Source organism: Mytilus galloprovincialis, chromosome 9, assembly GCF_965363235.1.
Source record: "Mytilus galloprovincialis chromosome 9, xbMytGall1.hap1.1, whole genome shotgun sequence".
Lineage (NCBI taxonomy): Eukaryota > Metazoa > Mollusca > Bivalvia > Mytilida > Mytilidae > Mytilus > Mytilus galloprovincialis.
Window position 1 is genome coordinate 51094716 of NC_134846.1, and position 25473 is coordinate 51120188.

At 32.4% G+C, this 25473-nt stretch overlaps 1 protein-coding gene and 1 long non-coding RNA gene across 2 annotated transcripts in view; one reads left to right on the forward strand and one right to left on the reverse strand.

The window, feature by feature from the left end:
• The window catches only part of LOC143046957 (furin-like protease kpc-1), a 29745-nt gene extending 5875 nt beyond the window's left edge, over positions 1 to 23870 (forward strand). The window contains exons 3-13 of the mRNA XM_076219990.1: positions 1418 to 1543; positions 4938 to 5005; positions 5531 to 5619; positions 7334 to 7515; positions 8176 to 8379; positions 11677 to 11777; positions 13543 to 13661; positions 15688 to 15805; positions 20206 to 20519; positions 22581 to 22658; positions 23698 to 23870. Coding sequence (XP_076076105.1) covers positions 1418 to 1543; positions 4938 to 5005; positions 5531 to 5619; positions 7334 to 7515; positions 8176 to 8379; positions 11677 to 11777; positions 13543 to 13661; positions 15688 to 15805; positions 20206 to 20519; positions 22581 to 22642 — 1383 coding nt within the window. The 3' untranslated portion in view covers positions 22643 to 22658; positions 23698 to 23870. The remainder of the gene's footprint in view (positions 1 to 1417; positions 1544 to 4937; positions 5006 to 5530; positions 5620 to 7333; positions 7516 to 8175; positions 8380 to 11676; positions 11778 to 13542; positions 13662 to 15687; positions 15806 to 20205; positions 20520 to 22580; positions 22659 to 23697) is intronic.
• On the reverse strand, positions 18014 to 19037 carry LOC143046956 (uncharacterized). The gene is made up of 2 exons (XR_012969328.1): positions 18926 to 19037; positions 18014 to 18371 (listed from the first exon to the last, which is right to left on the reverse strand). It is a non-coding gene; the product is annotated as an uncharacterized LOC143046956 (long non-coding RNA).
• Positions 23871 to 25473: the final 1603 nt, after the last annotated feature.

Sequence of the window (25473 nt, forward strand, 5' to 3'; positions counted from 1 at the left end):
AATTCCACTATTTTCGAAGGCCTTATTTGAACAATTTATTATCAGGGTTTTGATTGTACCAAGTGTACTGGTAAGAAGAATAGATAATTTAGTAGTGGAACAATGGCTTGAAATTATCATAAACTGTTTGATAGCATATACCAAGTTAGAGTATTGAATAATTTTAGGGACAATTACTCCTATAAGATGTCATTGGATTGTTTCAGACCAACTGTATCATATTTTGATCACATTCAGGCAAACATTTTGCACTAGTTCCTCTATATATATTTAAAAAACAAACAGAAGAGATCATAAAACAAGGAAAATAAAACTTTGAATAATAAGGGAGATAAATTGTTACTTACGGTTTGAAAAATTTCATTTCCGGTATTATTTGATAGTTTGCCTGATACTGATTCCAGAAATAAATGGGTCAATATCCTTTTACATAAATAAGTACAAAAAATAGGTACTTGGTATATTTACACAAGGTCAATTCCGTTTGACATTCCATGGTCAAGTGGCTTGCAATCTAACGCAGAAGCTCCCATGGCGTTATCATGTTACTTATTAAAGAGGTAAAACCAAAGGTCAAAAATCTAGAACGTCAATTTAACCCTTGACCTTAAGCTTAATTTAAAGGTCATAAATCAAGGACTTATAATCAAAAGACTATGGGTCTTAATAATATATGGTTAATGAGTTATATCACTATATGCGTGATTTTAAATATAAGAGTGGAGAAAACTTCAATTTACTATTAGCGTAACCTTTCAACCTAAATGTCTGTTTTACGACATGTCGCAACTTACAATTTAGTAAACAAATGCTGTCGATATCTTATACAGTTTTTAAAAAGAAGTATAGATGAGCCAAAATCAGAATTTAAAATTTGACCTTGACCTCTGACTTTGACTTTATTTTAAAAAAAAATTGGACTAAGGACCTCAATTAAAAGCCCATGGTCTTTATCAATTATGGTTTACAAGTCTGAAATGCATATCATTCATATCGAATATAAATTTGTCTATTTCTTTTACGATTACTGAGGAGATTCACGCACAAGAAAAACAGTGTTCGGGAAGATAACTCTTACAACAAAAGTATACGGTTAAGCCGGTTTAGTTGCAAAAGCGTATAAGCTATGGGATACAGTATCATATGCATGTACCAAACATAAAAGCGACATTTTGCGAAACAAAAGTGACACGCAAGAAATAAAAGTGGCGGAAGAAGAAAAAAAATAATAATCAGAACAAATAAACAGAAAAGTGGAAAGACCTATTTATGTTCAGAAGAAAAACAATAGATATTTCCACAGTGGAAAAGTGGAAAGACCTAAATATCTCCTAACGACCTCATATCACAAAATAAGGAGCACATGTTCAATTAGATTGATGGCTGTACTTCACAGAAAATTTTGTTTATTTTACAGAACGGTGTGATGAAATACCCACATCACATTCAAAAAGCTTGGGCCTTAGGTTACACAGGTAAAGGTGTCACAGTTGGTGTGGTAGACTCGTTAATTCAAACAGACCATATCGATTTGACAAATATGGTGAGTAAATTTGTAACCAAGCAACAGTTAGATTTGTCTTAAGATACATATCGATCTGACAAATATAGTGAGTTAGTTCGTTACCAAGCAACAGTTAGATTTGTCTTAAGATACATGCTAATCTGACTAATATGGTAAGTTAGTTCGTTACCAAGCACTAATTTGATTTGTTTCAAGATCCATACCGATCTGACTATTATTGCGAGTTAGTTCGTTACCAAGCAACAGTTAGATTTGTTTTAAGATACATACCGATCTGACTAACATTGCGAGTTAGTTCGTTACCAAGCAACAGTTAGATTTGTTTTAAGATACATACCGATCTGACTAACATTGTGAATTCGTTCGTTACCAAGCAACAGTTAGATTTGTCTTAAAAAACATACTTAAACCATTGTGGCGACGTCAACCTATTCATTTACCGTAGATTCTTTTTCTTGAATCAACGCTTCCTAAATCCGTCGCTGAAATGGACTCACCAAATTATATTCAATTGTTTTCTTTGTGTGTCTAACTTCATTAAGTTTGAATTGGCCAATTTACTGATTTCTGTCCACTAATGGAATTATTTTAAAAACTTTCCTTTATTTTTGGTAATTTCTATATGCCTTCATTGGGAATCGAACCCGTCCATGAATTCTGTTACGTGTTACTAACATCAACATATCGACGAAACCTCTCGGCTACCAATAGGTTACGATTTAAATGTCTGATTTATATATATATAAATGAATATATGATATACATCGGTACAACGGACACACAGTGATTGTACGTTTATATATACAATAATAGGCAATGGTGTGGTATGAGTTGGTAGCCGCGAGGTTTCATAGTTAAGCACAATGAGTTAGAACTTGTCAGTTCAGGGTCGAATCCTTGTGATCTTTTTGTTGTTCCTATTCTCTAGTTTTTCTGTTTTTGTTTCTTGTTTTGTAAGTTATTGTTGATATTTTGTTTAATAAAAGCGATTTTGATCGTTTATTATCGGATCCTTTTTGGCTATTCTACATGTTTAAAACAAAAATGTTTACATTCTAGGTCTCCATTTTTGTTTTATAAATTAATATAGTATGATTTCATCTGTTTATCCGCAAATTCTTATGCTAGAAAATCGTGATGTGCCTAGAATAAGGCTTCTTGTTAGAACTTTCAGACGCATGCTTTATATATATATATACTATTATATATGTTTTTCGTCAAGTTGTTGTCCCCGGCTTTGTAACATTCCCCATTTTCATTCTCAATCTTATTAGAAATAAGATCGAATATGTCTCATGTTGTCAAAACAGATAATATTCAGATGCTTGATAAATGAAGATATTTAACTACAGACCTGTTGTGTTATATTTGTATTGTTTTTTTCAATTTGATTGGGATATATAATTTATTATAATGCATCGTTTGTCACGATAACATGGTTATTTAAACTCACTTACAATATCTTCTAAATAAGAATAGGCTTTAAATTTGAAAAGACATTAACACAATAGTTTAAGTTATAGATACAATGGATAAATGTTGATTCATGAAAAACAAACCATTCGCCCTCCAGGCTCATGGTTTATTTTTCAAGAATCAACGCTTATCCATTGTATCTATATCACCGATCTGACTAATATGGTGAGTTAGTTTGTTACCAAGCAACAGTTACATTTTTATTAAAATACATACCGATCTAACAAATATAGTGAGTTAGTTCGTTACCAAGCAACAGTTAGATTTGTTTCAAGATACATACCGATCTGACTAACACTGTGAATTCGTTCGTTACCAAGCAACAGTTAGATTTGTCTTAAGAAACATACCGATCTGACAAATATAGTGAGTTAGTTCGTTACCAAGCAACAGTTAGATTTGTCTTAAGATGCATGCTTATCTGACAAATATGGTGAGTGAGTTCGTTACCAAGCACCAGTTAGATTTGTTTGAAGATACATACCGATCTGACTAACATTGCGAGTTAGTTCGTTATCAAGCAACAGTTAGATTTGTTTTAAGATACATACAGATCTGACTAACATTGTGAATTAGATCGTTACTAAGCAACAGTAAGATTTGTCTTAAGATACATATCGATCTGACATATCTGACTAATATGGTGAGTAAGTTCGTTACCAAGCAACAGTTACATTTTTCTTAAGATACATAACGATCTGACAAATATGGTGAGTTAATTTGTTACTAAGCAACATTTAGATTTGTCTCAAGATAATACTGATCTGACAAATATTGTGAGTTAGTTTGTTACCAAGCAACAGTTAGACTTGTCTTTTTATAAGATACATACTGATCTGACAAATATGGTGAGTTAGTTCGTTACCAAGCAACAGTTAGATTTGTCCTAAGATACATACCGATCTGACAAATATAGTGAGTTAGTTCGGTACTAAGCAACAGTTAGATTTGTCTTAAGATACATATCGATCTGACAAATATAGTGAGTTAGTTCGTTACCAATCAACAATAAGATTTGTCTTAAGATACATACCGATTATACTGATATGGTGCGTTGGCTTGTTTCCAAGTAACAGTCAAATTTGTCCTAAGATACATACCGATCTTACTAATAAGGTGAGTTCATTCCTTAGACTACCACGCAACAGTTAGATTTGTATTTAGGTACATAATTTCTTTTGTCCTTTTAATTTCACGTTTTGCGCATGCAAAATACGTCACACTTATAAATAAATGGCTTTTTGGTCATAATTGAAAATTTACGAATGGTATTAATAAAAGAATTATATCGTTTGTAGTTTTGGTAATCTGCAAATCAACTTAGAAATGGGAAAGTATAAAAAGACACAACTCAGCTAGAATTTAGGATATTTTGATATACAAAAAAAGGTAGTGCCCTTTTTACGTTACAATGTCTAACCTGTACTGATTGTTCAGATTACGAGTCCTCTAATTGGATATCTGATCTGATGTGATCTGGTCTGATCTGGTCTGGTCTGGTCTGGTCTGATCTGGTCTGATGTTGTCTTGTCTTGACTGGTCTGGTCGTAACTTGTATTGTATCTTATCAGATCTAGCTTCTCGTATTATATCTTATCTGAATATCATATCTTATATTATCTTATCGTATTTTGTCTTCTCTTCTCTTGTCTTATCTTATCTGAATATCATATCAGATCTTATATTATCTTATCTTATTTTGTCTTCTCTTCTATTGTCGTATCTTATTGTAACTTACCGTATCTTATCGTATCTTACCGGACCTATCTTATCTTGTCTTATCATATCTATTGTATTGTCTTGTCTTATCTTGTCTTCTCTTGTTTTATCTAATCGTGCCTTTTCTTATTTCTTATCATTTCTTATCTGATCTTATCTTATCATATCTGATCGTATTTGTTTCTTACCTTTTTTTAACAATAAAAGTATTTTGTAGGATGAATCAAGTTCATATGATTATTACAACGATGACGACGACCCGAACCCAACAGATTCAACCATGACGTAAGATGATAAATACATATAAGGATCAAACCTTTTGAACCAAAAAAAAAAAGGCTTAGTTTAAACAGTACTAAAAGTACCTCTTTTGGTTAGGGTTCAATTATAGATTTACTGCTTTGAGGATAAAGGATAAGTTATAGAAAGGCATAAGCATAAAATAAGAAATTATGAAGTCTCCCATCTGCACTCTTAATTTGGGGGAAATTAAAAAAAGATGACGGTACTAATGAGCATTGAAAAAAGAAAGAAGATAAAAAGTCAAACATATCAAATGACTCCATTGGTAATAAGACAGGGACAAACAACTCCATGGACACTACAACCAGGAAAACAACGAAACCTAAGGTCTAGAAAACACTACATAGAGATTGAACAACAGGATTTCTATCAAGTGCTTCGGAACTGTGACGCTACTCCACATTTAAAACCAGTTTTGTTGTTCGTGTTATTTATACAAATTCGATTCTTCATCACAAGAAGTCTCGTTTGGTGATGCAATACTAAATGATATTTTGTATTTTTCAGTCACGGAACAGCGATTTCCGGTGTTATAGGTGCAACAAAGGGGAATGACTATTGTGCTGTTGGTGTTGCATATAATGCAACACTAATAGGTAAGAAAAGCTGATATTTATTTTAACTATCACTTACATGTATTTATATTACATTTAATAATTCTAGTAGTTACTTAGTAAAATTAAAATCTTTCGCCCTGAAAGTCGATTAAAATTTGTCCTTGAACGTTAAACACCTATCCATCATCAATATAGTATTTTAAAATATATTTTAACACCTACCGTTGTTATCAAACCTATGAACTTCAAGGCAGACGTAAATATTTTTTACAATAACCGAAAATTATACCACAGCAACCTATGGTATAATTTAGTTCACTACCACGATCCCATGGTTTAGTTTAAGCAACTGTGCTATTTAAAATTGACCTTGGCCACAAATATACCAAAGTTTTATGTTGTCACAACAATTTAAATTCTTTTGTGGATTTATGTTTGACCCTGAAAAGAGCCTTTTCAGCAAAACCTGTTTTCTAACTCATCATCGGCATTTATCTACTAAATCTGCGTTGGCAAGATTCAGTTTATTTCTCCCGACATGCGTCCTTGCTACTCTACAAGATTCTTGTCAATTGTCAACTTTCGACATACTTTCTGTCTTTCCTTCTCTCTATAAACGAGACTTCAAGCATGGGAAACAAATAATGGTTTTTATTCTAAAGGTTAAATTAATCACATTTATTATTAGGCCTAATACAAAAATTTATTGAGAGCGACATGTTAAAAATGTTAATGTTGGTTTGACATAAATAGGATTAGACTGCAGCTGACAACTCGACATGAGTTTTCTTACTTAAATGTCACGGAAGACCGTTATAATAATAGGTAGGGTCGAGTTACCCAAAACGAAGCTTAATTTACGTAGCATTTTCTTAATCTAGAAATAAAATATACATTTCCATAAAAAAAATGTCACCATTTGGAGTTTCCTGATCAATTCGAAACTATACTAGGCTCTTAATGAAACTATCCAGTTGTTCTGTGTTTGTTTTTAGCTTTGCACACCTCACTTAGAAATAATCCGAAGCCATAACCAATCATCATATCCGTATCATATAGGTTTTCACTTATCACGACTAATATTATATTATAACTGGGGATTAGGGGGTGTGGAGACGTTTGTTTTATATTGATTTGATAAATTTTGAAAGGAGTAGGTTCAGTAAGACCCCTTTTTGGCCCCAAAATATAGCAGTTTTACAAAATTGTTAAAATGTAAACCTTTAGTTATTTATTGGACAGTAGAATGCTTCTGCTACATAAGTATGGGCTGTTTTTGACAATACAACGCACATATAACCGGTACTAGCACCATTAAGTCATGCTAAATTACTGAAATCCTCATAATTCTAGCATTTTAGTTAATTTTTAGACGGTTTTCGTGTAAAACGAAAGTGGCCGCATTCGTGTTCATCCTTAATATTGAAATGTAAGTTGTATTTTATGATAATACATAACATATATAAAGGTTGAGGATGAACACGGATGCGGCCACTTTCATTTTTACCAAAAACCATCTGAAAAGTGACATTTTTCGGCATATTAGGTAGATTTTTCATATTTGAGCTTGAATCGGATCGTTTTTAATGACTAAATCTGTTAAAATCTTTCACATAAACTAATTAATTCAAATGAAATAGACACTTGAGTGTTTAAAAAGTGGTCAAAATCTTTCGTCATATGAACCTGAAATTTGAGGCCAAAATCGGTCCTTACCGGACCTACTCATTTACGTCTTTTCTATATTTTGCAGCTATTGGATTACTAGGCGCGATTGGCGCGAATTATTTAACAGATTCGCAACAAGCCATGGCAATATCTCATATGTCTGATACAATTGATGTTTACTGTAATAGCTATGGTCCAACTGGAACGGTTAGTTCCTCATCATTAGGACCATTGCTCCTAGCAGCATTTGAAAACAATGCAAAATATGTAAGTTCATGCATACTGTTATTGCACATGTTTAAAAAAAACTCTGAAAATCACCATAAAATATAGAGTAGAGAAGTCGCACATATTGCATGAATCGTTGTAAAGTGTGTAAATTCTTTATTATCGTATTCTTGAATGGTAAAGTTAGTGGTAAAAATTTACAAAATAAGGAAAACTAAAAAAATAATGATAACACCATTGAGACCGACTTGGTAATAGTTGTACATGAAATAGACCCTTTCTTTAGATCTTTTTCCCGAATTGATATCAACGGTGATTTTAACTACGTACATATTTTGTAAAAATAGAAATGACTATATATTAGGCATTTTCTTAGAAATCTCTTCTTAGATTGCTCTATTTGTATAAATGCAAATATGTGTTCAATTGTTTTTATTTGATTTTGATTATTTTGTTTATTGTTTGGATTGTAAAAGTAGCATAAAGCGCATTTTGTCTTAGCTGTATCCCAATTTATTACATTACTTTTATAATATTTTGAATATAATACTGAAATTTAAATTCACATGAAAATCTATAACGATGAAGGTCGCAAGAAGAAATTAATTTCATCTACATTTTTGAATTGATAAGAAAAACTTTACTTTTTCTATTTATAGTAAAACATATACTCTCTGATTATTTTTTTTCTTTTTCCAGGGAAGACAAGGGAAAGGTAACATATATGTTTTTGCAGCCGGAAATGGGGGCTCAATTGCAACACCCAACACAAAGTCCCATCATACAACTATCTATACTATCGGTATACAAAGCGTTGGTTACGACTATGTTGCTAAGTATGGAGAAATAGGATCCTCGATATTGGCCAGTGCTTATGGAGGAAGCGTTTATGACAGATCATTTGTAAATATAAATAATCCAGCACTAGTTTACCTTTTATATTTCAATAGAATTAATATAAACTTGTAAAACATCTGGACAATGTAGTCGCTTGAGTGTTTCTGCACAGTCAGAATAATCATCAAGTTATATTTACCCACAATATATATGTTTGTTCTGATAAATTCTATAGATAAATTAAAGAACATTTTTAATGCTCCATAACCCTCGTCAGTAGTTTTATTAGAGTTTCAATTTTGGGGGTGGGGATCAATTATTTCTGTATTCTTTAATATTTTGTTTTTTTTTATGCCTCACCTTTGATATATGCCCCACCTACGATAGTAGAGGGGCATTATGTTTTCTGGTCTGTGCCTCCGTTCGTTCGTCCGTTCGTCCGTTCGTTCGTTCGTCCGTTCGTTCGTTCGTTCGTCCGACTTCAGGTTAAAGTTTTTGGTCAAGGTAGTTTTTGATGAAGTTGAAGTCCAATCCACTTGAAACTTAGTACACATGTTCCCCATGATATGATCTTTCTAATTTTAATGCTAAATTATAGTTTTGACCCCAATTTCATGGTCAACTGAACAATGAAAATGAAAGTGCGAAGTTCAGGTTAAAGTTTTTGGTCAAGGTAGTTTTTGATGAAGTTAGAGTCACAACTACTTGAAACTTAGTACACATGTTCCCTATGATATGATCTTTCTAATTTAATTCCAAATTAAAGTTTTGACCCCAATTTCACGGTCCATTGAACATGGAAAATTATAGTGCGAGTGGGGCATCCGTGTACTATGGACACATTCTTGTTTTTTCTCTATTCTTTATATTGTGTCCATTATTCTCAATTCTTTATATTATAAAATCCTATTGTTCTCTCTTATTTATTTTGTGTGCCCATTTTGCTTCTTTTTATTTCTTTGAATTTTACCTATTTTTCTGTAGTATTGGTCCATTATTCTGTATTCATTACACCCCACCAGACCCTCTTTTTAGGCATATCTGTCTGTTATGTTATTTAGATAACTTGGTGTTAAAAGTATAAACAATTATCTTTTAGTGGCTGTATTCACTCATGTTATCGACTTTCTGTCAAAGGCCTGTAGTAAATTTGTATATATAAAAAAGACTATATGGTATGATTGCCAATGAGACAACTCTCAACAAGAGACCAAAATAACACAGAAATTAACAACTGTATGTCACCATACGGCCTTCAACAATGAGCAAAGCCCATACCGCATAGTTAGCTATAAAAGGCCCCGAAATGACAATGTAAAACAATCCAAACGAGAAAACTAACGGCCTTGTTTATATACAAAAAATGAACAAAAAACAAATATGTAACACATAAACAAACGACAACCACTGAATTACAGGCTCCTGACTTGGGACAGGCACATACATAAGTGTATACATACACATAGATGTTTTGAATGAGAGTGGAAAGTTTCATACTAAAGACGTGCTAGACAGACGCGTACATACGTAATGGGGTATATAATCCATTATTACACTTTTCCCTCGGAATTATTATAATACAATGACATTTTTTATTCAGAGGACCTTAACCTTTTTTATATAAGATATTTTTACCATTTGACATTAACCCGGTCTTTAGTGTGTTTATTTTGCTTACTCTTTAGTTTTTCGAGCTGTGTTTTAAGGGCTGGTGATTGTCTTTTTTCGCCATGACTTTATCAAATGTTTTTGTCTTATAAGTTTGTATGTCCCTATATTAACTTCCGCCGGTCTTTAGTATGTAAAACTTACGTTACATATATTAACCTGAAATATCCTGAAGTATAAATGCAAGCATTAATCATAAACGAAAAATATCTTTAAGAATGAAAACAACACTTAATAAATTTCCGAATGAACGCTCAATTCTTAAAATTTGAAGAGGAGATGTAAAAATACTGACACGCTATGACCTATTTGACCAAAAGTAAAAAAGAAATAAACAACCAAATTCATCATAGAAAAACTTTGCATGAGGGAGCTTTGGTTTTTGAATAACTCTTAATTTATCATGCAGCGGCGAATTCTATAAGTGCTGTTATAAATCGTGCATGGCATTGCCTAAAAAAGAAAGATACTAAAGCGTCATTCAAACTGATAAGTCGAAAAAAGGAAAGATACTAAAGCGTCATTCAAACTGATAAGTCGAAAAAACGAACTAACCATGCCATGGCAAAACAGAACAAAACAGAAAAAAAAACGATCAAAAGACAAACAACAATTTATACTACACTCGTTCTATTTGAGCAGTCAAAATGCGTTGACCGTATATTTCTATGTCATATACAGTCACTGACCTGATATCACTTTTTCTCGTGAATATTTAAAAAGAAATTGCCGAAATTGTAATTAATTATTCATACGACCTATTCAACCTGTTATTGTTTCCAAAGTATACAACGACTCAAACTTATTGCTTTTGTAATTTTTAGAAAAAAAAAAACATATTTCACTTGTTAAGATTTTTGGTTTGGGAACTATATATCATTATGTTTTATGCTTATTGTTGATATTTTAGTTCATTCTCAAACAAACTTGTTCATCAACGATTGCAGGTTTCAACAGGTAGAAGTACATTTCACTGTGCTGTACATTTCTCCGCCTGCATGATATGAGGCCTTTTTTATAAAAGGGGGAAATTTGCCAATATTTAAATCAAATAATAACATACACACTAAACAACAATTGAAAAAGTACTCTTTTAGATTGCAGTATAAAGACAATAATAGTGCATTGACTTGACATATCAACGATATAAAGATTCGGATCGAAACGGGGAAATTGCTCGGCACAGCCTCGCATTCCCCATTTCTAAGCCTCATCCTTATATCGTTGATATGTCAAGTCAATGCACTATTATTGTCTATATACAAAAGAAAACAAAGAAAACTAAAGACTGAGCAACAAAAACCTGGGACGATCTCAATTGTATCACTACACTACACTAATCTGCTCTGGTAAGTGCCAAACGCTACAGAACTGATATTTTTAATGCTATTGAGAGGTTATTGTAAAATGTTAATCTCTTTTCAAAACTCATTTATCATATCTTATATTCAAAATAAAAACTTGATGGAATATATGTAAATCAGAAAGACTGGTGCACTGACAGGTAAACGGATCATGCACTGCATTCATTAACTGCCATCAGAATTCAAATTCACTCAGATATGTCACGTGAATGAATATGTTACTATTGGTACATTACAGATCAGATGATCATATAAATTAAAAACTCGCCAAACCATGTAAAAATTACAGTTAAACCTTTATTGCAACGATGTGTATTTTCAACCTTTACAGACGTCAACTTCTACCAATTCTGGTTGTATAGTTGGTTTACGAGGCACCTCTCTTTCCGCTCCAGTTGCAGTAGGAATCATCGCACTTGCATTAGAGGCAAAGTAAGTTTCTACCTCGTTTCCAATCCCAAATTTCATTCTCAATTTTATTCATTAAAGTCAGAGAAATACCGAAGAAATAACAAGACAATTTAAGAATGTATCTTTGATAAGGATCACGTGAAAAGGATCACGTGACAAGGGTGGTTCTCTGTTATAAATGAATAAACAGTTTTGATGCTGAGATCCGCACATCTGTGTAAAATATGAACCCCGAATCAATAAGTTCATAGCAGTTTTACATTTCTCATTTTCATGTTAGAGTTAGGACATTTGGTTTAATCTTATTTATTTATTCTTTCAAAAAATAGAAAAAAACTTAGCCCCTTAAACAATTAAATCGCCGGTTTGCGTTTTTATTATAGGATGGGTGGGATGAAGTCCAAAACCTGTTTTAAGAATGGTGATGTTTCTGGAAAAGGGGGTACATAATTTGCGTATTCAACTTGTCCTACAGTTTTCATCCCAAATTCTTGACACTTCAAATTTTAGATTGTGCACCTACTATGAAAATATTGTCTTATGATTACATATTTTTTGCAATGCTTTGGGAACACAGTGAATTATCAGCAACATTTACAAAATAGATATTCATTTTGTGCTATCATTTTCTCCATCATTTTCAACTCATATCCATGAAACTTCATTGAAATTAGTTATCAAAAGTACCAGAATTATAACTTAGTACGCCAGACGCGCGTTTCGTCTACATAAGACTCATCAGTGACGCTCATATAAAAATATTTATAAAGCCAAACAAGTACAAAGTTGAAAAGCATTGATGATCCAAAATTCCAAAAAAGTTGTGTCAAATACGGCTAAGGTAAATTTATAAAAATGACCACATTATTGATATTCATGTCTACACCGAAGTGTTGACTACTGGGCTGGTGATACCCTCGGGGACGAAACGTTCAACAGTAGTGGCATCGACACATGTTTCAGTTTTAAAACCTGGTTTATGGAAATAATGAGGAACTTTTCCAAATTAAGGAACTAATTTATTTGTTTTCAGTAAAATCCAAAATAAATGATTAGATTTTAGTGAATTTAATTTCGAACAATATTTCCAACCGGTTGCTTTCAACTTATCATACAGATTGCAAATTTGTTGAAGTTATACAACCTTTTATGGAATTGTTTCAGGTGGGTTTTTTTTCCCTTCAGTTTTCTAGACTTAAGAAATTTAAAATATTTTCAAGCCCATATTTTAAAACCTCATTTTGAACAGAATTCTCGTAAATCCTGTGTGAATATACAAATGCATATGAAAACAAACTGTTAGGATTGCGCATGTACTTCAAACAAAGATAAATCGGACGTTGCAACAAGGATAAGGTTTCCTATTATATATAGAAAAGAAGCAACTATGATATTATATGATTGCCAGTGTGACCGCTATTCACTAAAGACCAAAAGACATTGATATAAGCAACCATAAGTCATCATATGGACTTGAAAAATGAGGAAATCCCATATCGTATGACAAGCTTTTACAAGTCTCGAAATGATTCAAAGAATTCAACCAAACGGCCTGATTTAGATATGAAACATTAAACGAGAAACAAATGCAATATACAACACGATAGCACTGACTTGCATTACCTTATCCGTATTTAGTTCTGTTTATACATCAACACCAGCTGTGACAATTTCTACTGTACTGCCATCGATCAGTTCATGTAAAAGGTAACAATAGTTTCCAAAAATATTGGTAAGACACAGGTATTATACGCACCCATTTTTCATTAAATCTTCCCCTTTCTAGCAACGACCTTACCTGGAGAGATGTTCAGCATTTAATAGTTAGGACTTCTAAACCATACGGGTTCAAGGATCGCTTTGATATTGAGAACAAATGGCAACGTACTGGAGCAGGCTTCAGAGGTTGGTATCTTTTATGGCAACTTTGTTCTCTTTTTATGGTACAATCATTTCATCCATAACACTATTACATTTTAATTCAGTCAAAAATTATGGTATAATTAGTCAAATGTCATGGTATTACAAGTCAAATGTAATGGTATTATCAGTCAAATGTAATGGTACAATAAGTCGAATGTTATGATAAAATCAGTCGAATGTAATGGTAAAATCAGTCGAATATAATGGTATTATCAGTCAACTGTAATGGTATAATCAGTCAAATGTAATGATGTAATTAGTTAAATGTAATGGTGTAATCAGGCAAATGTAATGGTATTATCAGCCAATGTATGGTAAAATCAGTCGAATGTAATGATGTAATCAGTCAAATGTAAATGGTTTAATCAGTAATACATAAGAGTATAAATATATCGAAAAATTGTTATTGTAGATTACTGGAAAACTCTGTTTCGTCGATGATTAATCTCAATGTCGCATTATTATCACTGTCATGCCATAGCATGAGCATTATATAAGTAATGGTATATTTGACTAATGTACTAATAAAGGTTATTTTGATGGACTCGGATCGGTGTTTTACTCTCAAACTGAATTAAGGTCTGAAATACTAACGGTTAGGTTTGAGAGGGGAAGAGTGTGCGATAGCTAGAAATAATTCGAACGGGTGACCAGATGTATGCACAAAAGTTTAAGCGAAAAGCGAATATGATATACTGGAATAAACGAAAATCATTGAATTACGGATTCCTGACTTTGGACAGACGCATATAGAATGTGGCGGCCGAGGATAAATATTTTTTGGCTGCTGTGAAACCATTCCCCTAACCTGACATAGTGAGGTAAAGTAAACCATTAGAACATACGATTACAATCAGTTAATTTAAGAGTTGACCAATCACAGAGACGAGCAGCACAATAAACAACTAACGAATAATCTTAATAAGACAAAAAAGAAAAGATCGGTTTGCCATTGACTTGCGTTCCGCTTATACAAGACACATCAGTGACGTTCCAATCAAAACGGTTAAAAGGCCGAATTAAGTACGAAGTCGGGGAGCTGTTAGGACTTTCTTCGATACCGACAAATAGTCGACTGCTCGTCTCGGGTGAGTTCCATCGGTCTTTGGTATTACTGTAGGTATATAAATTCCGATTATCAAATTTTCTGCATGTTGATACATTTTTGTACTTGTCAGCTTTAAGTCACAATGTGAAGTATTTTGTCGATTGAGAACGGCGTGTTGGTTCAAACAAGTCACGTATTTTTGTCTTGAACATACATTAGGTCACGCTTGTATTTTTTTCGTTTGAGCCTTCATCATGTTTAAAGATGGAGTGGAAGGACGGACTGTAGCCTGTAGTTTATTACCTTTACGTATGGTATCTGGTGGATAGTGGTCTTATTTGTAGTCATATATCCCATATTCATATTCTTATTTTTATACTGTGTAGATCAGCTGTTTTTTTTTTAAATCAATATGATGATAAGCAGATAATCGAGATATCGGCTTGTATTTATGTGTTTTTCAAAGGAAAAGCATTTTTTCATTTGTTTAACAAGCAAACCTGACTAAGTTCTAATCAAAGTTATACATAATCTGAGGTGTATTTGGTTAACCCTTGCGAAAGTTTGGGTCCTCAATTGCTCTTCAAGTTCGTATTTTATTTCACCTGATTATATGTTTTTTAATTCAAGGCCAGGGTCACTGATGAGTCTTTTATAAACGAAACACACGTCCTTTGTACAAAATTTGAATCCTGGTATCTATGATGGTTTTATTTATTGCATGTAAAACCGGGTTAGCTTATTTGACGTCATATCGAAATATAACAAGAGCTGAGCAGAGGTAAACCAGGTTTAACCAAGAATTTTCTTCGGGAAATGCCTATGCCAAGTCAGGAATATGACAGTTATTTTTTACTTGTTCCGTTGATTGATATGATTTGATTTCGTCAGATTTCAATGGTTACGTCAATATTACATCTGTTTCACATTGTAATTATTATACTTGATCTCTTGAATTAGTTCATCACAAAATGGGATTCGGTTTGATGAATGCTGAGGCTATGGTTCAAAAGGCAATAAAGTGGAAAACTGTTCCGGAACAACTGACTTGGCAATCAAAAGTTAGCAGCCCAAACATGTAGGTAAAAATTTAAACATTAAGACTTAGCGACATGCCATAACTATAATGTTCTCACTTCTATTTTTCTAATTGTTTTTAAATTGAATATAAAGATGAAAGTTATAATCCCGTAATTTTTTACTCAGATTTAGGAAGTATTGTACAAATCCAATTTGTGGACTTGCAGATCAACTCGAAGTGAACTTTCATTATTAAATCCACAGAATAGACAAACCCTAAAATAGAAAAATAAAACTCATTTTTTAGATATAGAACACACTTCAACGGAATACATTTCTTTTCAAAGTTGTGTCCTATGATCCTATTTGACACCGACCATGGATTTTTGAATTGTCCAATACTTTATTTGCTGAAAATTCCTCAAACATTAAGACATATCATGCACACATTTTCAGCATATAGTTTTAATATAGTTTTAATATCAACTTGGAAGTCTATATGCACAAATATCTAAGAAATAATGAAGATATAAAACTTTTAACTCTGTAAAAGTATTATGCCACGGGAAGTGAGGTGATAGAAAAGTATAGTTCTGAAGAAACAAATTGTAGAACACAAAAGCGTGTGTTATAGTTGTATTTGTAAAGCAAAATTATATCCGGTTGAAATTTGATCCGGAGGGAAAAATGTCACAGTAGTTGTTGTTATTTTTTTATCCGGAGGAAAATATTTCCCTGGGATAATTTTTCCTTTGCTGTGAAATTCTATCTGGGTAGTTAACTTATTGAATAGTTATTAGAAAAAACTTAGCCTTTAAAAATACTATGAAATAATAATATTGTATTTGAAATAAAGCGAAATTGTTAAAAAAAAATGTATTATAAAATTTATAATGGGAAATGATTTCACAAATTATCCTTGAAAAAATTTCAAGTTAATGTCATCCTTTTAAAAAGAAAATTATCATGAAACATAGGGAAGAAAACCAGAAGTAATTTCAAAGATCGTTATTGTGAAAATAATATTATGATTAAATAAAGTTAGTGAAATACATGTAAAAGTGAGTTGTTTTCAGATCTCAGTGCAAATATAAATTTAAAGGTAAGGTAGAAATATAGTTGCATTACTACTGTTAACAGTATTAAACGAATTATGATGATATTTTTACCTATATAAATAGTTTTGTCTGGGGACAGAGATGTAGTTGTTGATTATATGGAAATCAGATGATTCATAGTATAAATATAAATAACAATATATTGGAACAAAAGCATGTTTAACAGCTGGATTAGTTTTTACCTGTGAAATGTTATCTGTCTTATTAAAACAAGTTGTAAGTCATCTTTTTATATAAATGAATATATAAAAAATTAGATTCAAGGAAAAAATTTCACTGTAAAATAGATTCAGAAATATATTATATTAATATCTTTAAAATATAAATTGCTCATAATTACCTCCCTTTGATAAATTATACAAATTTGGTCTACCTTTGTGAAACATTTTATAATTATAGTCGGGTATATATTGATTGTGAGTAACTTACGTAGTAGTTAATGGGACTCTATTTCACACGTTCTGTGAAATATAGTACGGCAAATATATACCGGTACATACTATCCGCATAACACAGATATATTTTCACTCCTCTGGAAAAAATCAACCTGTGAAATACCATGCCTGGAAAAAAATAACCGGGACAAATTATCCTCAGGATAAAATATCACAGAGGAAGAAATAAACCGTTACATATTCATATACAGATCATTGCAACTGGTATTTAGTATCTTTATTCTTATCAAAAGTGGACATAGAATAATATGAGAGTCACGTGACGATATAGGAACTACACATATCCTCAGTGATTGATATAATCTTGCATCCAGTTCATGTTAAGTTATGGGCATAGAAAACTCTAGAGGAAAGAACCGAATACAAGATAATATCTATATGTTTCAGAAACCAAAATGTGGACTATTATGCACAATGCGATGCACAAGAGCTCACTGGATAAAGTGCGCAGTTGTTTCTTATATACCTATTTTGGAGCTCATAAAATGAAGCATTATAATCAACATCATTATCATCCGAGATATATAATACACATATCCTCAGTGATTGATATAATCTTGCATCCAGTTCATGTTAAGTTGTGGGCATAGAAAACTCCATAGTCGATACAGCATATTTGCAGGCCAATCTCAAATTACACCACTAGCAAGGCTTTCCCCGAAGTAATAGTATTCCCAATACTCAAAACAAAAATATATTTAACACTTTTATTAAATATTATTCCTTAATTACTTTAAAACACTTCTAAAAATTTCAAGATACATGTACACAGTTCTTTATAAATAGTTCATAATTCAATAAATTCTCATGAATTTGACCACATAGACTTTTAAAAGTTGAGTTAAGGCAATGAAATCATATCAGAATGAATATTGTCATTATTTAATAACATCTTCGGCATATGGAAAGCTTGTAAGCAAAGGGACTTCACCTCCAAGTGTAAACTATGCTGACTTGTCTCTTTCTTTACTGTTGTTGAATCAAACACACTTTTTACTTCCTAATCAGGAACATTGACAATGGTATTTTCACTTGATTCTTCACAACTCTGCTGAAAATATATAAACCAATAACAAGATGTTTATTTGTACATGTACTTAAGACAGCATTAGTCACACTTCGAAAAGGAAAAATCCCTTTGCCTACAATCCACGTGGAAAAACCACTAGGGAATCAGTGTCCCTCGAACTGTAGACAAAGAAATTTAAGTTAAAAAATTTTAACCATAAAGAAAATTTTAGTATACATTTGTACTAGTATAAAAAATCATTCAACATTATAACAAAACAAAAAATAGTACAATCATTATTTAATCTGCGAAGACAACAGATTTATGTGACATATTTTAACAATGCAATTATATACACATCCACATGAAATTACGGACAAATTATTAGAATTACTTAATAGGTTCATTTGACCATAAAGCTGCTTCCATCACATTTGTTTTTTAAGTACCGTGCCATATTGACATCTTTTGCCTTTCTCAACACAGACATACATAATTTAGTGTTATATCCGTATTTTTCCCATTCATTGTTTTTTTATATAATTATCTTTCGAAATCAAAACATTACTTCAATATTAATTGCAATTTGTTCTCACCATATTCTGATCAGAAAAATCCTTTTCTTTAGGTTATTCGAACTCATTGACATAAATCATAGTGCAATGTCATATTGCTTCTCCTTCATTCATCAGAGGTAACACCATCTGAAAACAAAAACATTCTATTCAATTTCATATATATACAATCAAACAGACCGCTGAACGCGGACCTCGACGAAGACACCTTATAATTCAATACACATCACTCCGGTATATAACAATAATATCAAGTGACATGTCACACTAAATTATTCCACTTTCTCAATATTTCTTTCCTTTTCAAACAAAGTATTTAAGGAGCATTTTCTATCAGTATATACGATGTAATAATCAATGCAAAGTCCACAACACTCAAAAGAAACTATTTACGCTATAAACAATTTATCATTTTCCTTTCAATTACAGGTCCCCAAAATGGCCAGAGCCCCCACTTCCACATATATTTTATATAGCAATAGCACTTTGCCCTGCGTTTACGGCATAACAAATATCTGACCACCTGGGTTGATAATAACTACTGGCCAAGGTCCAAATCCCAAGACATTTTGCCACCAAGGTCAAACATTAATATCTAGTTCTATCAAGAAGCCGCCAAGGCAAATATGAATGACCACCAAGGTCTTGACGCCCCCAAGGCTAGTATTTTTAATTTAATATTGCCATCAAGGCAAATGTAAAAAATTATAAAAATGACCACCTAGGTCTATTGTCACCACGGCATATATAAATGACCACCTAGGTCTATTGCCACCAAGGCATATATAAATGACCACCTAGGTCTTTTGCCACCAAGGCATAAATAAATGACCACCTAGTTCTATTGCCACCAAGGCATATATAAATGACCACCTAGGTCTTTTGCCACCAAGGCATATATAAATGACCACCAAGGTCTTAAAGCCACCAAGGCAAATGTAAGTAAAAGTTAAAGAATATAGTTACTTTGCCGACAACACGTGGAGCACGACCTTCCCACAGCTTGGATATTGAAAGAATGAGGATGTATCACATGTACTTCCACCAAAGATATCAACCAATGAGGTTAACAACTCTTCAAAATCACTGGTATGTTCATGCCTGCTTTTTCATGATAATACAAAATTAATGTAGTCCTACTTTACATATAAAAGATATTTTGGAATTGAGTTAGGCATCAATGCCTTACATGCAATTATGAAACTAAATATTACAGACATTGATTAACTTACCAATCCAACTATTGAAAAGTAAAGTGACCAATGAACATTTATTTTCGAATTATTTAACTCTATTTGTAGGACTTTAGAGGAAAGATCTAAAGCCAAAAGCAAAATTTACGTTTCCCGTAACGATTGTCCAATCCGACATTTAGAACATGTAATGGCTACAGTGAGTTTTTATTACTCATGCTGTAGAGGAGCAGTAGAGGTATACCTGGTGTCTCCCAGTCGGACCAAAGTAGTTCTGCTTCCTAAACGATACAACGACGCATACTTCACATATACTGAATCAGGCACCTTTACTTGGACTTACAAAGTTGTTCATTTATGGGGAGAAAATCCTTTAGGAAAATGGAAAATTTTACTAAAGTTAGACAGTATGATAGCTAGTGGTATGTTTCATTCAATTATTAAAACAAATACATGATATTAGCGGCGATATAAGATTTCAGAATTACAAATATAATAATAACGTAAAATAGATGCAAATACATTTATACAAAGATTTAAATTTTGTACGCTAGACGCTTGTTTCGTCTTCAAGAAAAGTCATCACACCCGGTTCAGATAAATTTGAATGGCCAAATAAATAACGGAGTTTGAAAGCATTGAGGACCCTCAAACGGAGGTCTCTTGTTGATAGTTGTCCTATTAGCATACGTGCTACATCATCTTATTTATATAAAAAAAAACCCTAGGAAATTGCATGGACTTCAAACTGACCGACAGCGATTATGCTATGCATTTATCACCTACCATGGAATTTCACAATTCACAATCCGCAAATACATACATACACATTGCTAATTTTGCAGATTGAATGAATATGTATTTAAGGTTCTAAGACCACCAAAACATTCTGCTACTGAGTCGACTTACAGTCAAAGTATCTCGATCAAATTTATGATGAGCCTTTAATTTATGAGACACTACCTTTAACAATTGACACTGATGATCAAACCTAGTTGATCATCATAACAATTGTACATTTTAGACTTTTGTATTTTTATAATTATGGAATTTCAAAGGTAGCATCAATAGTTTTCAATTTTGAAGCCCTAACACGTAGACCTCTTTTCTTGTTATTTTAGATTTTCTCTCGATTAGACACATCCAAAGAGATGCTACGCCATGAGTTGAGCTAAAAAATGGGAATAGTTTTCTCTTTTTTCAAATAAATTATAGTGTTGTTCGTGTTACAGCCTATACTATGTATTCTTATTACGCTTGATACACAGGGTTAGATAAAAATACAGGGAAAAAGTTTACAAAAAAAAGTTCAAATACTGACATCCAAACTTTTACCTGTAACAGTGGTAAACAGCACACTGTTTTGCATGTATCAAAGCAAGTTTATTAAAGAAGAGGGACAAAAGATACCAAAGGGACAGTCAAACTCGTAAATCTAAAACAAACTGACAACGCCATGGCTTAAAATGAAAAAGACAAACAAAAACAGCACACATGACACAACATAGAAAACTAAAGAATAAACAACACGAACCCCCAAAAAACTAGGGGTGATCTCAGGTGCTCCGGAAGGGTAAGCAGATCCTGCTCCACATGTTGCACTCGTCGTGTTGCTTATGTGATAAGAAATCCGGTAAATAGTCTAATTCGGTAGGTCACATTCATGAAAGGGAAGGGAATTGTAGTTACGACGTAAGGAACATATCCGATATCATTTGTGAAACGGTTAACCAGCTCGTGATGGCGTCCGTAAAATTTACGAAGGGATGATTTCAACTTCACCAATTGGAACTCTTGGTTTAATAGCTTCCTCGTGAGCAGCAACCCTCTATCAAGAAAATCATGATAGGAAATGCAAGCACGGGAATATCGTATCAATTGCGAGATATATACTTCGTATGCAGGTGCTGCTGGAATGTTGCTACTTAGAAATTGAAAGTTCACAATTGGAAAGCTGAAATCATCTCTTTTGTCGTAAAGTTTTGTTTTCAACCGACCCTCATTTTTAATTTCTAGATATGAGGCCGACTTAACTGTATCTGTGGTATCCTTTATCTCTAGTTTGATGGGATAGATGCGTTCCACATAGTCACCAAATTTTGAATTATTTAGTGAAAGAACATCATCTATATAGCGGAAAGTAGAGTTAAAGGATATTGCTAACTTCTTATCTTTCTTCCTAAAAAGTTCCTGCACACACACACTGTAAACAAGTGAGAAATTCAAGACCTGGCACAGCCATTTGAAACAAAATGGTATGGTAAACCTGGTTTCACAGCTAATTTAACCTAATAAAAAGTATTCCATTCGCTGTGGATGAACCTTTATACCAATCATTCATTAAATTTAGAAAATAGTCGTTCTATATTTGCACGATTGGTCACAGCATCAATAACCACACATCTATCCACAAAATGGAACACCTGTTTGACCTTTGTCATTCATTTATTAACTTAAAAGAAGACAAATCCTGTCTATTTCAGCGGAACTTAAAGAGTGGTATCTTACTCTCTATGGAACATCATCAAATCCAAGGAAAGGATAAAAACCTGTCTATCACGGTAAAACTATTTTCGCATGTATGAGTCTTTTTTAAATGTACGTTATAAAAAAAATATATGTTTTGGAATAATCAATGCTTCAAAGATATTTTGTTATTCATATATCAAGCTAATATCATTGGTGAAAGTTTGAAGGATAATGGACAGTTATAAACATATCAAAACTTTAAATGAATTAGATTCAAATTATGGGTATACATATATAAATGGGACACCTCATGATTTTTTTTGTTTCATTTAACGTTTTATACGTTATCTACAAAAGGCGACATTTATGAGTAGATTTATTTATAAGTAGTCGGCCCGGAGTTTGATTGTTTCGATGTACAATCAAGTGTGCCCCGCAAAATATAAATTTATTTTGTTTAAACAGAGAACTACATTAATAACAAGTTATTTTGAAATGCCATATTTAGAAAAGAGGCGGGTTATACCAAGCGGATGTTCAAAACTCATAAGTCACATTAAAACTCAAAACACCATGGCAAATAGAAAACAAAACTACAAATAGACGAATTGATCCATAAAAGGACAGTACATAGAAACCTAAAGATTGGCCAACACGAACTCACAAAAAACCATGCGTGGACTTGTTAGTTCCAAAAGGGTAAGAACTTACTGCTCCACATGTGGTACCCATCGTGCTGCTCATGCAAGTACTGAACACGTGACAAGTCTAATTCAGGGATGTCACAATCGGAGAAAAGAGGACGGGAGGAAGAAATAGCATAAACAACTCTCTGACACAACCATGGCCATTTTCACAATGATTTTAAGCAATGAAAGGCAGAAATAAATACAATTTTACAATAATGTTCCTAACTTTATCAAAAGAAAAATTAAAAGTTATTTCAAAATCTGTAGTGACGGCACGCTTCTTTGAATTGATTACCTGTAGAGATTAAGCACAGCTAGTCATTTGTTCGAGAGTCCTTAGTGTCTTAACTCAGTACTATGATCTCCAGCACATGATACTAATATGAGTTTCATTTTAATTGGATTAAATATATACTTACATTTCTACTTTATTTCATTTCAGGTATATTTGTAAACTCTATTATAGTACACCAATGGTCAAAATAGACATTACTATAATCATTTGATATATATATTTTTATAAATTAAAAAATATTGTATGTATTTCTTATGACATGTATGCAAAATTGAAAACCTTTATGAGAAATATTTGTCAAGTCAAATTCGTTTCGGTTGATGCACAACTCATGGGAAACATTTAATATTAACAATTTCTGTATGTATGTTAAATTACTCCTATTATTTCACATTATTATGTATATTAAGACTAATCCAAATACTACTGTCTTAATTTGATGTAAACAGGTTTTACTTCGATTTCTTATTTCCTCGTTATTTGTCCTCTGGTGGATAGTTGTCTCATTTGCAATTATATCCCATCACCTCAATGTGTTTATAATACTGTACAACAACTAGATAACGGACACGAAATAAAGGTTGGTGTGTTGAATCCTGTTAAAATACAAAATATTTGAATATTTTGTCCGCTCCTGATTCTGGAAATCTGTGACAGCAAATTTGGTTTCAATTCACGAATATTACGATGTAAAAAGTAGATATTTCCATATATATATATTTCTGTTTGATGTCACATAAATTGTATATATACAAGTTATGTGACATCAAACATATATATATACAATTTATGTGACATCAAACAGAAATTGCTTTCAACTTTCCCTATCCCTTAAGTTAGAACTATATACGAACTTTCTATACATTTGTTTTATGGTTTCAAATATGATACAAATACGTCCTTTTTTAAATTAAAAAATCGAACAATTCAATATTAGAACCCCTAAATTCCATCTCGTCCTCGAGAGAAAAAAAAAGAAGAAGAAAAATGAATGATCGTGCTTAATAGATTACAAAATGTAGTAGTGAGTGGTAAGAAGACAGAAACGAATAACACATATCAAAAGATATCAGTAAACAGCCTTTAACAATAAGCAAGTATTAACCAAATATCATAAGCTTTAATCACCTTAGATGCCAATAGTTGCAGTTGCTTGTGGATACATTTAACAGAACTTAGCATCGCGGATTGGTTTCCTTGCTTAGGACAGGTATCTAAATATACATTGAAAACTAATATTTTATTGATACTATATTTAATTGTAACAATAAACCACACTATAATTAAATAAAAAAGTCATAGTTTGACGAATATTAGAAAAAAGAATGTTTATATATGTTGATATATGTTTTTTTTTTCATATCCATTCTTTAAATTGTCATTCGATCGTTTTTCTTTTTTTTTGCCATGTTTTTTTTGTTATCGACATGTTAGATTGAATCTCCATTCGGTATCTTCTGCTTCTCTCTTCATTGATTTATTTTGTGCTTTGAGCAACATGAAGAGTTAAATGATAGGGTAGAATATTATAATATGTTAATTATCCTTATGGAGAACCCGAGATCATCCCTGGATCCTGGATCCTTCGGTGTTTTATATAGATATAAGAAGATGTGGTATGAGTGCCAATGAGACAACTCTCCATCCTTATCACAATTTATAAAAATAAATCATTATAGGTCACAGTACTGTCTTCAACACGAGCCGTGGCTCACAACGAACAGCAAGCTATAAAGGACTAGTGTTAAACCATTCAAACGGTCTAATCTATATAAATTTTATTTCTTCTGATCATGCAGTTGTGATCAGTCTACTTACATTTTGACTTCCTGAAGTTAACACCTTTTGATTTGTTGATGTTGATTAGCCCTCCAGCGTTTACACCAGTCCCCGAGCTTATTTAACAACAAATGTAGATCGTCT